Source organism: Cicer arietinum, chromosome 5, assembly GCF_000331145.2.
Source record: "Cicer arietinum cultivar CDC Frontier isolate Library 1 chromosome 5, Cicar.CDCFrontier_v2.0, whole genome shotgun sequence".
Lineage (NCBI taxonomy): Eukaryota > Viridiplantae > Streptophyta > Magnoliopsida > Fabales > Fabaceae > Cicer > Cicer arietinum.
In genome coordinates, this window is record NC_021164.2 from 75,307,355 (window position 1) to 75,330,386 (window position 23,032).

At 29.6% G+C, this 23,032-nt stretch overlaps 2 protein-coding genes across 3 annotated transcripts; one reads left to right on the top strand and one right to left on the bottom strand.

Moving 5' to 3' along the window:
• Positions 1-4,057: 4,057 nt before the first annotated feature.
• LOC101491574 (UDP-galactose/UDP-glucose transporter 7) lies at positions 4,058-7,915 on the bottom strand. 2 transcript variants are annotated; one of them, XM_004501169.4, is made up of 8 exons: positions 7,776-7,915; positions 7,533-7,650; positions 7,318-7,423; positions 6,586-6,831; positions 5,910-6,020; positions 5,650-5,808; positions 4,759-4,902; positions 4,058-4,598 (listed from the first exon to the last, which is right to left on the bottom strand). In XM_004501169.4, the coding sequence occupies exons 2-8, from the start codon at positions 7,571-7,573 to the stop codon at positions 4,434-4,436; spliced, it is 972 nt and encodes a 323-aa protein (XP_004501226.1). In that variant the 5' UTR covers positions 7,574-7,650; positions 7,776-7,915; the 3' UTR covers positions 4,058-4,433. The 2 variants fall into 2 exon arrangements, with proteins under 2 accessions (XP_004501226.1, XP_027190808.1); XM_027335007.2 differs by having other exon boundaries at positions 7,318-7,426.
• A 6,621-nt stretch (positions 7,916-14,536) lies between these two features.
• Positions 14,537-21,826, top strand: LOC101491252 (oligouridylate-binding protein 1-like). Its single transcript, XM_004501167.4, has 13 exons — positions 14,537-14,763; positions 14,928-15,101; positions 15,707-15,768; positions 16,016-16,118; positions 17,171-17,247; positions 17,776-17,837; positions 17,955-18,042; positions 18,264-18,339; positions 18,550-18,580; positions 18,681-18,803; positions 19,510-19,595; positions 20,578-20,751; positions 21,171-21,826. Exons 2-13 carry the CDS (start codon positions 14,985-14,987, stop codon positions 21,486-21,488), a joined length of 1,317 nt encoding a protein of 438 aa, XP_004501224.1. The 5' UTR covers positions 14,537-14,763; positions 14,928-14,984; the 3' UTR covers positions 21,489-21,826.
• Positions 21,827-23,032: the final 1,206 nt, after the last annotated feature.

Below are 23,032 nucleotides of genomic sequence, written 5' to 3' on the forward strand. Positions count from 1 at the left end.
TAATCATTAACATATGTAATTTTTAGTTTGTTTGACTTTACTTCATATAATTATGTTTTGTTTTGTTTTTTCGTCTTTACCACATGACAATCATTCATTGGATGTTGATGTGACAATTTAATGTTACATGATGTCAAAATCTCACATGACATGTCACATCACCTTATAAATACAGAATTGTCAGTATTGACTTTTGAGTTAGACTCAGCTCAAATTATATGAGGTTATTATAATTTTTATAAGATTCATTAAATGGCATGTTATTGTGTTACTAAGATTACATACTAAATGCCTAGTCTTAGGATCACCTCAAATATTTTGGAGGTTTTGTTTTAATTTCAAAAACTAAACCTCTATTAACAAAAAATACTAAAAACTAAAAAAAAATTATTTATTTAAATTATAAATAATATCAATAACAAAAAATAAAATAAAAATTATAAATAATATCAATAACATTAAAAGTTTGATTCTATATTTTTTTTTCCTTTTTTTTGTTCCTAAAAATTGTTTATGTTTATGAATTTAAGGCATTATTTATTTATTTTTGGACCCTATAGTAAATGTGATCTTTTATTTTTAGGTAGTATTTTTTTAGATCCTATGGTTCTCTTAAAAAAACAAAATATTTTGAATAATGAGAGCGGTGTATTGAGAGTTTCATATCGATGAAATGATCTATAAAAATTTGTTTGTAAATGGAATATATGTTATTTTATAAACTATTTTTGTAATGCCTCCTAAATTTTAAAAAGAAAAGATCAACTTTTATTAATATTCATAATATTAAGTAAATTAAACAAATAAAGACATCATGTACATAGCCAGCTTTGGTTTTCAAGAGAACCGCAGACAGTACACGAAAAAGAGAGCATATATGGTATGGCTGAACAGTTGCACCTTAATCACATGCAATGTCATGTTTTTTATTTTTTTTAATCAATGCCATGTTTTCTATTTTTGAATCAATCTCATGTGTTCATTAATTGATACATTATGCTTACTGTTTTGTACTCCACCCTTCTCTACTCATGGTCTCTTTGACATCACGAGAGATGTCCCTCCCAGGCCCCAGCCCCTAATTTGCATATTTTGTTGTAACACTAATAAAATAAGAATTTAATTCAAAGTATAATTGCTATTTATTCAATATAAAAAAATCCTATTAATTTATCATAATTATTCCATAGACGTATTTTTAAATACAATTATAATAAATTAAATATCTATAATAATCTAACAGTTGTGATTGACTGACATTATATATCAATTAAATCATTTAATTTATATGTACAAAAAAATGTATACATTTTTACATGTATGTTAAATTATATTACCCTGTATCAATATATATAGAGATTTTATAGAATGATATAAAAAATTGTTTCCTTTGAAAAAAAAACTTATAAAATAATATTTAATTAGATAGATATATACACTAATTTTACATTATCTATTTATAGAAACTAATCTCATAAACAAATACGATGGGAACGATGACCTACTTATAACCACTATTGGTACTACTTAATAAAGGTGTCCCTTACATTTGACTATAGAGGACATGACTTAATATGTTTGGCCCAAGGCCTAATGTATATCAGGTCATGGCAATCAATTATCAACATTAGTTGTTGATGCAACATGAGCAAAATTATGAATAAAAATTAAGTTTATGTTTTGATATAATTTGATATTTTTTTAAAAATTAAAAGAATAATATTATATTATATATTTATGTATTATATTTTTACCATTTTTTTAAATATTATATATATATATATATATTTGGTCTTCTGAATTTTTCTCCTCAAAATTCAACTTACAATCAGACCCTATACGTTTAGTTCCTCCGATTGTTTTTATAAAGAGTGTTTTTTAAAACATTATTGCACTAATTGACCGGTACTATAAAACGTTATAAAAGGACATGTTTTATATAACTCTTAATATATTTTTTTCTTCAATAAATTGTAAATGTAGGTAATTATAGTTTTGGTTTTTTAGTTAATTGATAACTATTGTCATTTTAAATATTGAGAGCAAATTATATTTTTAATTATTATAACTTTAAGTGTTTTGGAGTTTGAGAATTCATTACACTAATGAGGTTAAAAAATAAAAGAGATAATATGGTATAAACTATATAAGTTCATGCCTATACACCGGTAAGATGAATTTTATTTACCAAATAGTCAAAATTGATTTTTATCAAATAAGCTCCTAAGAAAATTAGAATTTAAAAACTCAAATAAATTATAAATTAAGTAAAAATAACTAATCGAATCAAAGAACACTAGTTTGGAGATGTCAATCCTTAAAATAAATTTTCATATCTCAATTAATTAATTAATTAATTAATCTCCAATTTTTAACTGAGGATACTTTGGAAAACTTAATTATATATTTGATTTAATCCTTAACAAATTGGCTTAGGCAATAGAGTTCTAGCATAATTTTTTTTGTTTTTTTTTTAATTAAAAATGAATTATATTAACTAAAACGAAAACTAAAAATGATAATTTTTAGCATTCTACATAATAAATGAATTTAATAAAGAAAAAAATTGGTACACTATTTGAAAAAATAATAATAAGTATTTTGACCAAGCTAAACTAAGAAGTGAGCAATATATTTGATTCTCTTGAAGAATAATTAAAGGGGTAGATTCACTCTACTTGATCCAATATAGAGATAATTTCTTTGAGGAGGATAAACAAATGAAGTAAAATGAGTACAACTTTTCTTGATCATGGAAATGAGAGTCAGGGAGTTAATTTTAAAAATACCATTATGAATACATTTATCACAAGCCAATAAAACACAATTGTAAAAAGTCTACATTTTAGAAAATAAAGAGCTATTAGATGTCATTTTGCAGTAAAAACCACAAATTAACTCGTCATTACGGTCGCAAAGGATTCCCCCACAAGCCAATGAGTCATCAATATTAGTGTAAACACCATCAATATTCATCTTCATAACCCCATAGGGGTTTAATCCATATTTTTTGTTAAGGTTAATCAAGTTCTGCTTTAGAACATTACTCTTAATCAAAACGTTATGAATAAAGTCAATTTAAGTATAAACATAATGTCACTAATCACTCATCATCTTTGTATTTTGAAGAAAGCAAAAAAAAATCGCTATTTCCAAAGTTCATTCACCGCCACACCAAATAATATTTTCAATGTTTGAGGGTTGTTTTCAATGTCGTTGTGAGTAAGATTCCATTTAAATCAAACATAAGTATCAAAGTTACTCCCAAATTCAGACTTAATGACTCTATTCCAAAATAGTTGAACATTTTCGCAATCCCTCACAACGTTTATAAGAATCTCAGTTACATAGAAACAACGCTGACAGATGTCATCGGATGCCATATTTGTATGACATCTCTTAGGCATATTGTTGGCGAGTGGTGTGTGTGAGGGCATTAATTTTGATTTTAACTCATTAAAAAAGGCTACAATATATTTTTAATTGTTTAAAAATTGTATTTTTATTATTAAATTACTTTTCTATTTCATTTTAAATTAAATGTTTCATGAACATGATAACTTTTGCTAATTTTAAAAATTACTTGAATTGAAAATTTTCCTTTTAATTTTTTATGTGGATTGAAATCAATACTCACAAATTGTTACTTCTATTAGTTAAGATGAATAGGAGAAGAAATAGTAGAGACAATTTACGGGTCAATATATCAAACCCAGACCAAGTTAGTTATATTTTGAAGTAGAAAAAATTAATATTCTTTACCTAGATTTTTTTTAAAATTGTAAATCATAAATTTGCTAACTCTTTTTTGTAATTTCAGCACACTAAATATATTAATTTTTGAACAAATTTAAATATATTATTATAAAATGGATTTTGATTATAATATCATATTATAAAATTAAATTCTCAAAATTGTTGTATTAAATATTAAAATAGAACTAAATTATATCAACCTATTAGGTCGTTAGCTTATCTAATACTCTATCCCAAATTACAAGAAGAAAAAAATGATATACTTATTTGTGGGAGGGGCGAGGCAGGGTGATCACACATGTACATGTACAAAGTACGACTACAAGAATGCCAATCTGCACCTTGTTAGTTGTTGGGACCAAAGTTTTACTACAAACCATGGAACAAAATTCACATTCCTGAGTCCAGAGCATAAAATAAAAAAGACACCACCCATAATGCCCTAATCTGATATTCTGCTGTATTTGCACAACAGAAGTCCAATTATTTTATTGGCTTTTGAATATCGTGTCAGTATACTACGTAACTCTGAGGCCTCCAACTATGTGAATCTCTGATTACTGTAAAATGATGAGAGATTGAACTACAAATACAATTATACAACTAATAAATCAAATTAAAGAAAAAGAAACAATTAAGCAACCGATGGTTTTTGTGGTGAATCATCAAAACCACTTCTATTTACGATGAGCCTCCACATCTGTGACTAGCTTCACTGTCTTACTTTTTTTCTGCTGATATTTAGCAAATGAATACCACACACCACCAGCTGTATTGATAACCAATCCAGTCACATTCAAAGCATGGACTTGAACACCACCCAGTAAGACGAAACCAAGGGTCTGAAGAAATAATAAGAAACAAACTTAAGCAATAAGTAAAATACTTTGATGGATGGATAATGTCTATGTATCAATAGGTGCCAGGATAATTATTGCAAATTCAAGTTTTTGTGCTGTGACAGAAAATTTAATGGCAAACACAGGATCACTCCTAGCTTACCGTGGAACCAACTCCTTTAAGAACGCCCACAATAGTTGTAGTTAAAGCAGAATTAACAATTGTGCACAGGAACATGGTGTAATTGAGAACAATTCCCATTACCAACGAAAGAATAAGGATCACCAAAAATGAAAAGGAATAACTCTGCGAAAGAAAACAAATTTTAAGTTAGATATTAGCTTTCGCATCAACATATCACTAAATAATAATGACATTGCTATGTCGCATTGTCAGATATATGCAAACTTATAGCCTTTCCAAAATATACTGTAAACTATTGTTTCAGATGTCAACCATCACCACAAAGTTTCTATAATTTGTGATTTATTCTCACTTGAGAAGTACACTTTGCCAGGGCTTTAATTTAGAACAGAATAAACTGTCAATTGATTTGACAATTAATTTATAATTATATAGTATCTAGTTTATTATAGACAGAGCTATGTCACATTATCAGGAGTATATGCAAACTTTCAGCTTTTCCAAAATATGTTGCAAGCTATTGTTTCAGATGTCAACCATCACAACAAAGTTGCTACAATCTTTAATTCACTGTCACTTGAGAAATACACATTGTCGGCCAGGGCTTTAATTTAGAACTGAATAAACTGTCAATGGATCTACAGTTAATTTATAATTATAGAGCATCTAGTTTACTATAGACAGAAGTTTTCGATTACTGGATCAGACCCATCTTTCATAAAAAAATCAAAAGTTACTCCCACCAAAATGTCTTTAACTTGCTTTTTAACACACATCAAGCGATCACCTCACACCATTATCCCTATTTTATTTCCCCATGATGTCCCTAAACCCTAAATGCCAAAATCCATACCATGGTAGTTGTGAATCAATTTAAATACTAAGAAACAGGTTAAGAGTCTGTCTGACCTTTGCAAATAATACAGATAAAGAATTTGGGAATTCCCCTGTGGCTATAATAAGAAACATCAAAAATGGAACAGATAAGAAACTATTGTAGAACATGATTTCCACTGATGAAAGTCCATTCTCAGCGCCAGATTTTTCAACTAGCACAAGGTACATGGTCTGCATTGGAGAGTAGCAACACTATGAGAAAAGAGTGCACAATTACAGTATCCATCACTCCATTTTAAGGATTAGGAACAACTAAATATCAAGCATATCACCTGGAAGAAAACAGAAATGAAAGCCATGCTATACCCAAAAAGATCGAAGGAAAAATCTCCAAGGGCCGCTATGAGAACTCCAGCAGCTGTCAATATCACTGAGAGAGTCACCTGATATTTGACAGAAAGGTACACCATGTTCTATTGAGTGTAAACTCTACAAAAATTGGTTGTGAAATCAAAACTACAGCCCACACATTAAATACATTAGTAGTTAACGTTGAGATTTTGTAAGGGCTGTTCTACCATAAATAAACTCCTTAAGATAAAATGTTATCAACCGTCTTAGTAAGCACCTAATCAGATGACATATGAAACAAAAAGCAACAACTTTGGCATTAAACCCACACTTTAATTTTATTACGATCTCCGTGCTAATGTATGTCAAAATGAACAATAACACCTTGATACTTTCACTACTGTTGCATAAGGTTCATTTCCTTCTCCAAATTTATAATCTGTTAGGGATTAATGTTTCCACGTGAAGATCAAAGTTGTGTTACCAGCTTAAATGCCCTCTTCAAATCAAAACATCGACAAAAGCCATAATAAATGCTTTTTCTAATAACCCTCTTTGATCTTTGTTTAATTTTCATAAACTAGCTTAAAAGGTGATGGAATAAACAAAAATTTGACATTTACAAACAAAAAATTAAGAAATGATAGAAACCATTACCTGAGTTGAAGGCCTCCCCTTCCCCAAGAAACATCCAGCGATAAGTACAGCAAGCGGTGTAAGCCTCTTAATTGCAATATACATTGGGATATTGACTCCTTTCAAACTGGCCAAAGCAAATGCGACATTTGCATTATAGAAAAATGAAACCGGGAGTAGTTGCTTGGCCGTTGCCATATCCACTCCTCTTGCTCTTGTATAACCCATATTTCGACCAATGTGTATAAGCAAGGTGGTAACCAGTTGCTAAGAAAGACAACAACAAAAAACAAAAAATGAATGGTATAAAACAATACTCCCTCGGCACCTTGTTGAGTGTCATTTAAGAATTTTTTCTACAGATTAAGAAAAATTATAAATAAATAATAGTGTAACAATTTTACAAAATTATTATTATTAACTATTGGATGTTAACTATTATCATAAATGCATAGTAGAGTATAATTGATTTGAAAGTGATGCACATAGTATTAATTTGAGGGTAGAATTGAAATAAAATACTTACTATTACATTATAAATATAAAGTGACACCTATTTTAGAAAGTTTTCTTTGGCTAAAGTGATCATCTTTGTCACTAATTAATATATACTTGGGGGAAATCTGAGTTGAACACATCAGTATACAAAAGGTTTAGCATTAAATATCCTAACTACACCACTTCTCTTAATACAGGTGAAAATTGCAAAAGGTTGTTTTTATTTATTTTTACTAGTAGTAGCCAATATGATACCTGCAAAGTGAGAAGAGTCATTGAATGCGCATACTGCATGAGAACAGCTTTATTGATAAAGACCATTGCCATTGATGCAATTCCATATGACAATGCCGCAAACAAACTGCTTCAAAACAAAAGAATCATGCAATTAGCTTATAGTAGCTGTTAATTACACATTATAGCAGCGAATCAAGTAAATGTAAGGTAATTAACCAATAACGAAGAAAAACCTTGAATATGAACTAGTTTCTGCATCGGCACGGATCTCCATGGCTGATTAATGTGAAAAATGAGATCGAATCGAATTACCACCGTTTAGTTTAGGATAATAAAATCCAAAATCAAACCCTGAAACGAAAATTGAATCAAAAGCTATGCTAAGAACGTCATGAATCGGAGAAAATCGAATTAAGTAATCGAATCTAATAATAATTACGACGAATAAATAAAAAGAATAAAAATGAAGATAATACCTGGTAAAGGTTGGTTTACATGTCTGCTAAGAAATTTAATAATAAAAAAAAAAAGGTGGAAATAACGAGTGAGGAAAAAGGAAAGAGGTGACAGTGAAATTGGAAACTGGAAAGAAAAGGATAGTTGGAAGAAAGAGTGAGGAAGCATAAAGTAGTAAAAAAATAATGAGAAAATAAATAAATAAATAAATAAAATAAGGAGGAAACAGCTGGCGTATCGGCATGGCAAAGGTTTGGTGGTTCCCCAAAATCGGAGCATGATGGAGACTCCCGTGCATCACCGTGGTCATTACCCTACGCAATAGTTTTCACCATTCACTAATCACAATTTCGTTGCTACCACCAGAGTGTGCACCACAGCCACAAGTCAATTAGATAAGACAATTTTCTTTTCCGCTTAAATTAATTGCACTTTTAGTTCCTAATTTTTGAAATTCTACATGATATGATTTTTTTTATATATCTCTTTTGAAAAGAAAATCAAAATATTCTACTTTAAAATTAATATACATCTTTTTTTTATTTTGGAGATAATTGTTTGGATATGCCACCATCTCTAATTTAATTTTTTTTCGGTCTTTAAGATATCGTATAATAGAGATTCAACCATCTAAATATGTGTTTTACTTTTTTTTACAAATAAAAAGTATAATAATAAAAAAAAACTATATTATATTAATAAATTAAACAAAATATATTAAATAGAGAAGAAAAAAAAATCAAAATTTAATTAATCATGTTCACCTAAATGTTCTCACTTTCACATTTAGGAGGTCGTTAAATTTGTCTAATTTTTTAAACGACTTAAGATTGTTTTGAATGATTCTCATTGTGATCATGTTATTTATCGTCATTCTTAATTATTGAAGGATTTATGTGTGGATTAGAGTTACTACCACGTGTCTCCATACAAATTTAAACTTCGGAGTTATAAATAGAATAAAAAGCAGCATGAGCCGACTTAGAAGTTGTGCAATGAGTTACAAATAAATTATATAAAATCTTACATTTTGTTGAATAATTTGAGATTTTTATTATTGGCATTGACGAAACGTAATAGTGAGTAAGTATTTCTCCGGGTATATGTACACGTGGTGTTGGTGGGTCATAATATGAAATGTATAGTTAGGTATGTACGTGAGACGATGATGTATACGATTATGTGGTTTAATGCATGTTTGTTCTTGTGAATCAACATGAGACTATGTTGGCGAATGCAAACATGGATCACGCAAATATTGTTCGACGAACATAAATAATATGTTGGGTTGCCTAAATCAATTCATATATTATATGTTGTGTAAAACAGCTTATACGAACTGAACTTGTAATATGTGATTCCTACGTCATTCCAATGTTTAATCTATTCCTTTCAAACCCAATCCAAATTATCATCACTGTTACGCCTCGTGTCGACCTCAAGCTTTCATGTCATCTAGGTATTTGTTTATGGAAGTCAAATTGAAGTGTTATCCTATGTGTAAGATGTTTTTCAATAGTATGATAGCAATGTATATAGATACATGCAGTCTATGTCAATCTCTTCTTCAGGAACGTCATGTGGAAACCCGAGTTACAATCTCTAATAAAACTAATATGTAAAAATATGTTAAAGCAAATATAAGAAAGAAGTATAAAAAATGTAAATAAGTATGAACGAATATCTTACTTCCTCAATTATAATATGGTCAATTGTTTTTTGGTATTTTTATATGTCGTTATGAAGAACTTGACTAAAATTTAGACCACAGGAGTTAAATATGTTGAAAAAATAAGAAAAATATAATAATATTAGTGATATATTGAGTAGTTAGTTTTAAAAATAAGAAACTATAATAAAATTTATGTTAAATAGCACATGCGGTTTCTTAATTTAATTTTAGTTCAAGTTTTAGTCATTTATCTTTTTTTTTTCTTTCCAATTTGGTCATTTGTTTTAATTTTAAGTGACAATTTGATATTTTATGTTTTAAAATGTCAGCAATGTTATCATTTTTTTAGAAAAATTCAAAAAATTCATAAAAAATTTCAAACGAAACCCATAAAATTAACTATCATCTATAATATAATGCAAATTTCATTAAATACATAACTCAAATATTCAAATAAACTCATATTTTCATCTCCAACAACATCAAATTCATCAAATAAAGAATGAAAATATGAATTTATTTAAAGATTTAAGTTATGAATTTTATGAAATTTGCATTATATTGAAGATGATAATTAAGTTTATGAGTTTTGTTTGAAAATTTTGATGAATTTATATATATATATATAAAGATAACATTGTTGACATTTTAAAACATAAAAGATCAAATTGTCACTTAAAATTAAAATAAATGACTAAATCGATAAGAAAAAAAGATAAAAGACTAAAAAAGATAAATGACGCATATATTTGGTGACATCATCGTTCTTAAATAAGGAGAGTCACTCAAGAAACATCATCAAAAGAGTAAACATATTATAATATAAATAGACAAGACATAAAGAGTACGAATAAAGTGTGAGTTATGTCGATTCTATTGTTATAATAAGAATTATTGTTCAAACGTTGTTGTCACGTCTACTTAACTTCATTTTTGATGTATTTTTCTCCATTTAATGTATTTTGTTGAATTTATTAATATAATCTACTTTTTATTTATTTATTTATTTATTATTTTTATCATATTTTATGTATTAGTTTGTTATATTTTTCACTTTGTTAAACAAAATACGCATCTAGATGAGATGCAACCATAGAAAAAAAAATCATTTAGATGATTGCATCCTCGTCCAATAACTTTTTGAAAGTTTTAAAAAATATATCATTTTGATATATTAGTTTCATAGTAGTATTTGAAAAAAAAAATATCAAAAAGGAATATATGAGGAAAAGAAATCCCACATATTTATCCAATACTCTATTGACACTCAATTTACATAATGTGACAATTAAATAAACTATATGCTACATTAAATAGTTTACAGTGACTATCAATATTATGTGTACTTAATATGCATTTGTATTTTTATGCTTTTTATTAGTAAAGTTTGTATTTATGTTTTTTTTTTATTGATAAAGTTAGTCTTAAAGACAATAAATATTTTACGTTATAATTTGAAGATTTAAATATACAATTGAGTAAAAAAATGCTTAAATATATAATTAATCTTTATAAAATACAATAAATTTAATTTTAGTCAATACAAAATAATCTTTTTTAGATATAATTTCTCAAAATATAAATATTTTTATTTTCGTCTGTAATGTTTAACCTTTTAATATTTGAGTAACTAATTACTTTAAACTTAGTCATAATCACAATAAAATTCAATAAATTTGGTACAGTCCCTAAAAAAAACTGTTTTAGTCCTATGTACACTTGTTATAGTAAATTATAATTATCATCATTTTTATTTAGAAGATATTAAAAAATATTAATTTTGGTCAATTGATAAATGACAAAGATTTATCTCGAGTAAGATTATATGTTTGACCTACTTTTTTAGCACTTATTTTCAAACAAATGATGTGAAAATTTTATAGTTAATACATTATAATTGTTTTTGTTTTTATGTTGGCAATATTAAAAAAAAAAAACAAATTTTATCAATTTATTTATTGACAAACATTGGTTCGTGCATGTTTTTGACAATACATTTGGAATTACTATTTTTAATCTATTTTATTTAAAAGACATAAAAATATTACATTTAACTAATTAATTATGCACAAACAATTGTTTCTTGTATGAATTGTAAGTTCCATTAACTTATTTTGCAGCTCATTTTCAAAAGAAAAAAAATGAAAAATCTAGAGTGCGAACAAAATTATAACTATTATATTATAATTATTCTTATTTTTATGTTGTATAATAAAAATGGAAACAAAAATTATGAATTCTTTAATTATAAAAATCATATACAATAAATTATTGTCACAAAATAGTTAGTTAAAATTACTATTTTATTAATATCGTCAACATAAAAATGATACCAAATAATACAATAATTATAATTTTTTAACACTCAAACTTTTCACATTTTTTCTTTATTTATGAAAAATGAATCGCAAAATAAGTTTTTGAAAAGTACAATTCATACTCGAAACATATATTTATTTATAATCAATTAGTTAATTTTTTTGTATGTCTTCTATATAAAAATAGGAATAATTATAGTATATTAATTATAAATGGATTATAAAAATCATGCATTAGTCAATAAAGAATTAGTAAGAATAAGTGTTTTTTTGATATTGTCGACATAAAAAAAAAAATTATAATACATTAACTATAATTTTTTACGTTATTTTGTGTGTGTGGAAATAAGTCGCTAAAAAAGGTGATAGAACATATAATCATACTTTTGATAAATGTTTGTAATTAATCAATTAATAAAGTTTAATATTTTCATATCTTCTAACTAAAAATTATAAAAATTATAATTTATTAAAAACATCGTACATGAAAATAAAACAATTTTTTTTATTATGTAAGGATTAAAATCAAACTTCTTGCATTTTGCAGGGACTAAAATATTTTTTATTCTGCAGAAACTAAAACCATATTTCTTTGATTTTGTTGGGACTATATTTAAAGTTATTAATAACAACCATTAAAAAACTAACAATGTTAAGGATTGAAGACTAAAATGAAAAAGTTTACATTTTGCATAATTATTGCATATTTAAACCTAATTTTAAGTCTTCGTTCTAATTGTTTCTAATAATCTACAGTGAGAAGGGTTACTTATGGTGGAGGGAATCTATAAAAAAAATGTGACCATTGATATCATAATGAGAAAATATGAGATATATCATGACACGAGAATTTTGTATTTCGGTAAATCCCACTACTTTTGTAATAATATATGCTGAAGTTAATTGTGTGACATGACAAATTGTTGATTTCTTATTAGATGAAAATGTTTTACATAGTGAAGTAGAAATGATTAATGTTTATAAAGTTAATTAATACTTAGTAGAAGTTAATTACACTGTTAGTGGTTGTTAATAAATAATTAGGTAATTGATTTGTTAATTATCACAAGCTATTTCTATACAGAACATTTCATATTTTAATTTATTGTCTCTTATTAACCAATCAATATGAATTCTATATATTATTTTTTTGCTATGTCAAAATCTCAATATTATTTTTTTACTATAAGATGAATCTCCATCTATTTGATTTGGGGATTTGTAATCATACCACCACTTAACTTTTAAAATATATGGTTTAGTTTTTTGACAAGAAAATATATAATTTAATGAAGATACATTGTTTTTGTAAATTAATTTTACACTTATATCTCATAAAACTTAAATTGTTACACAAACTTGCTATGTAATTGTATTTTAAAATAGTAACGATATGATATTAAATCATCTTTAAGTAAATAAAAGATTGAAGATGTTTTGATAAAGATGAATGTTCATCTAACTCTTACGTTTACTCGTTTTTATTATAGATTTTGATAGTGTAAAATACACTACTAAATTTCAATTTTCGACAAGGTATAGGAGACAAATGGACAAAATAGAGGTGCAAATGAACATTTTCCTTTGACAAAATGATTATGGTAGTTTTAGGCCTAACTTATGCTCCTTGTTATGTTTTTTAAACCATTCTTCTGAAATAAAAGTATTCGGCCAAACTTTTTTTTTTCTATTGAATATTAGGACTAACTTTAAATTTATCTATTATTTTTCTATACATTTGATTCAACCGATCGATTTATTAAATCGTGTTTTGTAGTTAGGGGAAATAGGTCAGATCGACCGACATTAGTCTATGGTCTAGCATATTAGGTCGTTAGATTTTAAAAGTTTATTTTTAACATAACGATCTATCTTGATGTTTGACATATTTAAATGTATTATTGTAAAATATAATTGAAATACAATGTAATATAATATTAGATATTATAAAAGGATATGTTATATGTCAAAATATAACTTAATATAATTGACATGCTATTTTGTTCATCTATTTACAAAAACTTGTGCAATCAATGGTGTAGATTTTCATAAAACAATAGTGAATTAGGATTTTAAACATGTTCTTAAACATTGTCAGACTTTAAAAAAAGGTCATACTAGACTTTAGCAATGGATCTTTGACAAGTAATATGTCAAAATCAAGTATTATATTTTTAATTTAGACCACACTCAAGTTTCGCAAAACCTAGTTCAACGTAACATAATTTCACCCTATCCAAAATTCTTGTCAGTTCAATCTCTAGTCTGATTTTTAAAATATTGACCATGATTATCTAACATAATACATGATCTTGAATTAGACGTGAGTTTAAAACCAATTTACACTTTAATATCACATATAATAGTTTTTCTTCATTTATATTCAAATAAAATAAATATCATTCGATCTTAATTATTAGAAATTTTTTGGATTTTATTTTTTAGAAAAAATTACAATTTTTAAAGTTTATTTATTATTAAATTATTTTTTATATTATATATTTTGTCTTTTCAAGTGATAAAGTTGATTTGGTGTTTGAAGTATATTAAATTAGAAATAAATTATAGAGTAATAAAGAATTTACTAGTTATATTATAATTTTCAATCAAATTTGTTTGTTATTAATGTATTTAATATTTCACTTTTTAAAAATGTTTCACAATTTCCAATAAAATAAAAAAATGAAAAATAATAAATGGCTACATGTATTTTATTGTTTCTCTTATAAATAAATGAAATGAAATAAGAGGTAGTATTAATCCGAGTAGAAAGATCCGAACCGGTCCGTCCCGGGTTGAGTTAGAGTGGTAGTGGATGGAGATGGATTGAGAGGAGAGAGAGAGAGAGAGAGATTAACATTGATTGGGAAATCAAGACGAGACGAGAAGAAAGAGAGAGAGAGAGAGAGAGAGAGAGAGAGAGAGGACACTGCAATTTCCAAACAAAATCCACGATTTGGGAAGCACCAACAACCAATACCCATTACCCACCACTTCCATCTCTCACAAATCACCACGGTCAGACAAATTTCTCCCTTTCCTTTCCCTTTACTCCAGATTTCAATCCCCGATTTGCGATTATTCTTATCATTTTCACGATTTCTCTTTATTTCTAAATTATCGCGATTATTACACACGTTTTCATTCGATTCCTCTTTCTTTGTTCATCTATCTATTTTCAGAAATCAATTATTCAATCTCTCTGAATCGCGGCAAGGAGAGAGAATAAGAAGAAGAATATGCAACAGAGGCTAAAGTTGCAGCAACAACAGCAAGCCCTCATGCAGCAAGCTTTGCTTCAACAACAGCAGATGTACCATCACCCTGGCATGCTTGCCGCCGCTGCCATGACTCAGGTACGTCATTTCCTTCCTTTTCCCTTTTCAATGCTACATTTCTTCACCAAATTGCGTTTTTTCACGTGTTTTCCATTTCCATTTCCATTTTCAACAGTAGATTTTGGCAATCAGTTGGAATAATCGTTTGTGTTTTGTGTGTCAATTGTATTTCTTGATATTTTTACACAATAATAAACCATCTACAACTTTCCAATTAGATAGAATATATAACTTGCCAGCACTTTTAGGTCTTCAACATATATCCCAATAGAAAGAACACAACACTTGCTGAAAATTTCTCTAGTCCACTGGAGTCTATTGAAGAAATGTAAAGAATAGTTAACCTATGGACATACAGAGCATACAAATGGACGATTGTTTGGTTAGTTTTTATGTAAACTAATTGTTTTATGAAATTGAGGATTTACCATTTGTGTTATTAGTTTGACACTTTTTTTTTTTTGAGAGGCATCGAGAAATAGTTTAGTCTTTTTCTATCAAGGAAAGATTGGATTTTTTTAATACTTTTCTATGGTTCTATTTAAGGTATCATCCTATAGTTATCAGAACCTTCTTATCTTTTTCCCCTTTGTTAATATTAGTTGTTTTTGAAAATTTTGTAGATGGAGCCTGTTCCAAGTGGAAATCTGCCTCCCGGTTTTGATGCTTCTGCATGCCGTAGTGTGTGAGTGTTCGATTTCTTTCTGCTTTTATATGTTTTTTGTCCTCAGTTTTGTTTTGTGTTTGTTCCCAAGTATGGGAATTTTTCCTTTTTGGGACATGATTTCTAACTGTAGATGCAAATTTCTTGTACATAATGGTGCTTTTAATTGATCCGAATCCGTGAGAGATAATTTTGATGCTACTGATTACCTGTTGTAGTGTAGTTTTCAACTTTGATACCTAATTAATCTGAAGTTACATGCTTTCAGTTATGTAGGAAATATTCATGTAAATGTCACGGATAAACTTCTCGCAGAAGTTTTTCAGAGTGCCGGTCCTCTTGCTGGGTGCAAGCTCATAAGAAAAGAAAAGGTTTGATTCAGAATTCAACTCAAATGTTATTTGCTGATGAGTGATGATCATATATAATATTACTATTTTTAACTCATATATGTCCTCTTTTTAATTAGCCTTGTCTTAACAATTAAATGTCTGTTTTGCATACTTCACTCAAATTTTCTTTGTGGGAACTCTCCTTGCATTAGACTTTTAAATTGCGTAACTAATCTTTAAAAAACTGACCTGTATGGTGACAGATGTCTTTTTTTATAAAAAAATTTAAAGTCCTTATCTTTTTCCAATGTGGGGGGACTTGGGTAATTCCCAACACCTTCTCATGCCTAGCACTATTGTGCTTGGTGCTTGGATAATATGGGGGGTGACCCAATCAATAGACTTCAATACCATAATCGGTTTTTGGATTGAACCTAACTCATCATTACAAACTCGGCTTGTAAGGTGAACAATGTGTCTTTTTTTTATAAACTCTGTTCAGATCTTAGCTCTTTTCTATGGGAGACTTGAGTTTTTCCCAATACCTTGAGTTCTTTATCCTGCAAAGGTGATAGGTTGTCAAGGAATTCTACAATGGTATGCATCATATTCCAATAAAGAAAAGCGTATTAGTACTCGGTACAAAAATTGTTTGGTGATGGTGGCCTGCCCTTTGCCAATAAAGTTTTTTGCCATCTCCCTTCTAGAGAACTCTACTGCTTGATGAATGGAGTAATGGTATCTTGTCCTCGTCCAAATTATTGGCCACTTATCTATCATGATACCGGCTTTGATAGTGTAAGCATATAAGATAGGCTTCTCTAACTTGGAATTATGTGTTGAAAGCTGAGAGAGAGAGAGAGAGAGAGAGAGAATACAAATGCTAAGGAGGTTATAGGTACATAGATCCTGCTTGTGTGTTATAAGTCCATTGTTGTCGGGTGCGCAGTAAAATTCTCCTGACAGTTGCTCTTAGTCTAGTAGCATCCGTATGTACTATATTATTTTTCTAGTCCTTATTTCTACCCTTGATCCCTCCTTTGTTGGTTTCTGCTGATTTCTGTTGTTTTTTGGTGAAATTACTGTTACAGTCCTCTTATGGTTTTGTGGACTACCATGATCGAGCATCCGCAGCCCTTGCAATAATGACATTGCATGGACGACAACTGTAAGCATTATGTTCAATTCATGTTTATTCTGGTTCTATTGCATATTTGTATAGCATGTGAACTGTGAAGGCATTCTCCATCTGGCTTTTCTGGAGATTGATGAATGATTATCATTTTTCACTTACTTGGGAATGTATATACTACTCGTCTCATATAAGAAAAATAAGTCATTTTTGGTAGTCCAAATTACAAGCAAAATCTGATTAATTTCACTCTATTTAATGCTATTATTCCCAAAACACCAAGAAAAGAAAGGGTAGTGTGGCAAAAAGCAATTATTCTTTTGATTACATCAAGAAAGTTAATGAGATTAACCACTATTCTTAGTCTGTGTGTAGGTAGTTGCTTTTGCTTATAATAAGTCCGGAGGGAGTATTATTATGATGACTCTACAGTTGTTTCATTCATTCTATCTTGAGTTCTTGACAGATTCTACTGATAGTTTTAACCCTTGACATGTCTTTAAATTTTCCTTAATATATAGCAACACCATAATAGTTTACTCTTTTTGTTATTTCCAATTGCAGATATGGTCAAGCTCTTAAGGTGAACTGGGCATATGCCAATAGCAGTAGGGAGGATACGTCAGGTTACCTTTAAATGCACTATCTATTGTTGGTTTTGATTATTTTGCTTCTTGGGGGCATTCTTTTTCTTTTTAATTTTCAGTTGTATATTCCTTTAATTTTTAGTTCAAAATCATCAGGGCACTTCAATGTATTTGTTGGTGATTTGAGTCCAGAGGTTACTGATGCAACTTTATTTGCATGCTTCTCAGTCTATCCTAGTTGTTCGTGAGTTCCTCATTGCTTTTTCCCCCTTTATTGCAATTTTTTTGGGTCACTAGAATAGGTATTTTGTTTTTGACGATTAATGTTGTAGTCCTTGTTAGCGGTGGCAAGTTGAAGAAAGTTAGGTAATATGGGGTAGTTAACTTCACTAGGGGTTTCTCAGTCTTGCAAGACATTTTGGTTTTTGAACCTTACTTTTCCATCCTTTCTCTTATTATTTGCAGTGATGCTAGGGTTATGTGGGATCACAAAACTGGTCGCTCAAAAGGATATGGTTTTGTTTCTTTCCGCGATCATCAGGTATTGCTTATTCTGTATGCTGGGATATACCTGAGAGATTGACCAATAAACCATCCTGAAATATAGTTTTCAACGATCATTATCATTGACCTGCATTTGTTTTCCCTGTTTAGCTTGACAAACTAGTACAAAAATAAACTTATTCTTATAAAAAATCATCGAAATGCTTGAATTAGTGAAATGATTTATCTTTATGCAATTAATATGCAGGATGCCCAAAGTGCCATAAATGATATGACAGGTTAGACATTTTATTGTTTACTCTCATACTGTTTGTTCATGCTTCTGTTTGTTATTTAACTTTGTCCCTTCCAACTTGTGGTGTTTCTTGCATCATGTAGGTAAATGGCTGGGAAATAGGCAAATAAGATGCAATTGGGCAACTAAAGGAGCTGGTACCAGTTCAATGGAGGAGAAGAACAATGACAACCAAAATGCTGTTGTGCTTACAAATGGATCTTCAGGTATGATGCACCTTTCTAAGCACCTTTCTAAATAGCTGAAATTCAGAGCCTATATATGTTAATCCATGTAAATTTGGTTGAAGACAACAACAACCAAGCCTTTTCTCACTAGGCGGTGTTGGAAACAAGAATGTTGGCTGGAAGTTGCTATAAATTCATTGTCCTGAATGGTGTCTTACTAATCAAAATGTATAAAGGATATCATCCGTAATTTGGGCGTTCATTTTTGTTAGACACAAACCTTGCCTTATATAATAAATGGCACTGGATATCTTATTGCTTGATGTTTTAGACACCAGTTTTGATGCATACTTGGTTAGCATATTGGGCTTATGGTATTGTGTACTTTGTCTTGTATAATAGTGTTAAAGGGTATTTGTAGAGCCCAGCAGTTAATATAGACACAACACAGCAAACAAAATTTAGTATGAGTGATACTTTGGTAAGTCTTGTTTGTTAACGTGCTGAGTATTCTAATATTAATTATTTGTATTGCATTATGCGTTGTCCATTACTTCTTTGGGATATTGTTGTTTCTTTAGCTAAGTTTAGAATGCTGGGAATTGAGATCCCATTCGCTACTTGGTTTGGAATTGAGATCCCATTCGCTACTTTGTTAGTTTGTTTGTTGCGCACTTCTGTAGATATGCTGGGAATTTTGGGATTGCTGAGAGATAAATATAGTTGTTTTTTATGTGTGTTACAGATGGAGGTCAAGATAACAATAATGAGGATGCTCCTGAAAACAATCCTTCATACACCACAGTTTATGTCGGCAACCTTCCCCATGATGTAAGTTATATGAATGGAAGAACTATATATTATGGTTATTGTTTGTGTTAGACATATATGTTTATATAAGAATGGGCTGTGCCCCTATTCTGTTTAGGGCCTTAAGCCCATTAGTTTCTGTTTTAACAAGATTTCTACAGCTAAACTATAGATAAATACCAAAGCCACCCTGCAACAATTTAGTTTTAAGTATTAAGTGGGATTAGTTTGGTTGGTTTAGTTAGTATTAGTTTTAAACATAGTTTTGGAGGAGTTATTAAGACCTGCTTTTTTTCAACAAAATGAATCTGAGTTACCCTTGCATTTCTGGTTTTGTTATATCACTATCAGCTTAACATTACTAATGCTATGTTTGGATACACATTTGTATTACAATTCCCGTGTTTCAATGTGTTTCCACTGTGAAAACTAGAAGCAAGAATCTGATGTTGACTAGTCTAAACTAGGGGTGTTTGGGGTCTGGTTTGTGACTGTGTTTCGTTTTGAGCGTGATGCATACATTCAACTTGATTTGCACCTCATCAATGGACAATTAGCGATGAATTCAAAGGGGAAACCCCCTGCTTCCAATTTTTTCTTCTGCTATTTACAAAATATGTTTTCATGTTATAGGTTTTTGCACTAAATTTTAGTCGTCCCCTAATTTGAATAAAGAAGGTAGCCATTAGTTTAGTAATGCATATTTCATATGTTCTATTAGTCCAATCAGCAAATGAATAAAAATAGTTCTGACTGAAAGCCACAAATTTATAGCATTGTGTTCAGCTTTGAGGAATGTATGATGCTTATTTTTTGAACTAAGTTTTTATTTGGTATTGAAAATTGCAATAATTCTTCCTTGTATCTAATTTTTTATTAATGTATGTCAAACTAGATGTAATCTGATCCGAATGACAGTCTTTCTATTTCTTACAAATTATGAAATGTTTGGTTCACAATCTTCTTGATATGTAACTTACAATTGTGTGCTTTGAGGTCACAGGTAACACAAGCTGAACTCCATTGTCAATTCCATGCATTGGGGGCTGGGGTACTTGAGGAAGTCAGAGTTCAGAGGGATAAAGGTTTTGGATTTGTCAGATACAATACTCACGAGGAAGCAGCATTGGCCATTCAGATGGCTAATGGAAGACCAGTTCGTGGGAAGACTATGAAGGTGAGAAGCCTTTCACCTATTGCTTGTCTGATCAGTTAATTAATTGCAATTTCAGTGTTGGGGCTAGTGTTTGCTCTATATCATAGTGCCTACTAAAGTCCTTTTTAAATAGTAGGGATGTGTTGATCTTTTTTCCCTCTCGCCAACAGCCTGATAACGTTACTCGTGTTGACACAAACATGCCTGCACCTATTCATACCCCTATGTTACCCTAACTTAAAAGAAGTAATGTGCACAGCCTAAGATAAAATGCTTTTGACGTGAAATATAAGCAAAAATGGGTTAAAAAGTTGATATATAAACTTTTCTTATCTCATTTTTGCTTATACTTTATTTAACAGGGAGTAGAAGTAATGTTTTCATTGACAAAAAAAAAAAGTAGTTTTCATGTGAGTGAGTATTTTACTCGATTTGTGCAGTGTTCATGGGGTAGCAAACCAACGCCTCCTGGGACAGCTTCAAATCCGTTACCTCCTCCTGCTGCACAACCATATCAAATACTTCCTACTGCAGGGATGAACCAAGGCTATTCTCCTGCTGAGTTGTTGGCGTATCAGCGCCAGCTGGCCTTGAGTCAGGCTGCTGTATCCGGCCTTTCAGGACAAGCTCTTCTTCAAATGTCTGGGCAGCATGGCCTAGCTCCTGCTTCAATGGGTATAAACTCTGGGGCATCCCAAGCCATGTATGATGGATATACTGGTAATTCGTCAAGACAGCAGCTTATGTACTATCGTTAATGCATTAACCAGTGCAGATTCGCCAGTTGCGTTGTTGCCTTTTGGGGGCATTGATGTGCATCACATTTCTCTTTGCTTCCACACAACAGCATGTCCTATTCAAACTGGTTTTTTTTTTTTTTTTATTGCGGTATTGTGGCTTGATTTTTATTTTATTTTTACTGTGTTGTAATTTATTTTGTTTGATCTAAAGAGGGTTTAAGGACTCAACAAAGGGATCTATGTTTTGCTAGAAAGAGCTGTGAGTTTTATGTATTGTTTGGGTAGTTTTTATTATCGTTACTGTATATTTATAAAGTATTGACTCAAGTTCATGTTAATAATTTTGTTCTTGTTTTCCTTTGGTGCCGTGAAAGGCAAAATATTTGCTGCTTATTATCACCAACGATGATTTTTTGGAAAATACACAAAATCAGTTATTTTTATTTATTTTATTCATACATATATCCAAAACTTAAGTTGGAATTAATAGTGTTAATTCTGGCACGTGTTAAAACCTATTTTAAAACTTCTTTATCTTCAACTGTTTAGATTTCACTCGGCTTATTGCTAGTTATCTTGTGGGTGACTTATTTCACTTTGGCTTTATGTGATGTTTAGAAATTATTGTATAGATAATTATTATTTGGAATTCAATAATCTATAACTAAGATAGAAGGTGTTTTATTTATGATTTTTAATAAAATAAATTTACATTAAACTGAAAACTAAAAACTGATTAGTTTTTAATAATGGGTGGAATGATGATGGAGGGACATCCTACCATGCCATAGCTATCTAACAGTTGATGCAAGCAGATGCTAATGCCTTCACTGCTTGCTTGCATTTTGTTTTTCTAATGAAGTTCCTGTCATCCTAATATTTATAATGAATTCCGTTGCAGAAACCACCTTTGCACAATATAAGCCTTGTGCTGAACAAGACCCACCACAGGCGTTTCTTGCACTCCCAGTTTCCATTTCTTAGCTTCTTTTTCTAACCAATGTAACCACCACACTATCATATAATCTTTTTGATTCAAAGGTCCTATCTTCTTTGTAGCCATGGATATCTATTTGGAACCAGAAGCCAAAGAAGCATCCATTGGGAGTACAAGAGATGTATTCTCTATTTGATTTTGGTGAAACTGAGTTGATTTTATCTCACATAATTGCTTAAATTTATCTTCACAAATTACTTCTCCCTTTGGGTTGGAACTTGGAGAAATATTGATAATGTTGCCAAATCTTTCAAGCCCACCTCTGCTGATGAGTATAATCACAATAAAGGGTTGTCGTTAAAGAAACAATTCAAGTTAGTAAAAAGTATTGCAATTAAATACTTTTTCTTTTTCATTTCTAGCTATTTCCATTCTTAAAAAGAAAAGTTGAAATTAAACACAAATTAGAGAGGCGTGATCTTTCAAGTCTATTGGAGTATTAATGTTGAATAAGGTGTAAGTTGGTATCTTTGATTTCACTAGTGTTTAAGGTTATGACAGTTTGTTTTGTCAAGTTACATATAATATAGTGAAAACTTGTATTTTTTTTTCTTCACTGAAAATA

Excerpts from the sequence above, each read along its gene's own strand:
- LOC101491574 (XM_027335007.2), bottom strand. The coding sequence starts at position 7,573 with ATGGAGATCCGTGCCGATGCAGAAACTAGTTCATATTCAAG. Across the intron at positions 6,021-6,585 it reads AGGGGAGGCCTTCAACTCAG|GTGACTCTCTCAGTGATATT; the intron begins GTAATGGTTTCT and ends GTCAAATATCAG. Across the intron at positions 4,599-4,758 it reads TTAAAGGAGTTGGTTCCACG|ACCCTTGGTTTCGTCTTACT; the intron begins GTAAGCTAGGAG and ends TTATTTCTTCAG.
- LOC101491252 (XM_004501167.4), top strand. The coding sequence starts at position 14,985 with ATGCAACAGAGGCTAAAGTTGCAGCAACAACAGCAAGCCCTCATGCAG. Across the intron at positions 18,340-18,549 it reads TTTCTTTCCGCGATCATCAG|GATGCCCAAAGTGCCATAAA; the intron begins GTATTGCTTATT and ends ATTAATATGCAG. Across the intron at positions 19,596-20,577 it reads TCGGCAACCTTCCCCATGAT|GTAACACAAGCTGAACTCCA; the intron begins GTAAGTTATATG and ends TTGAGGTCACAG.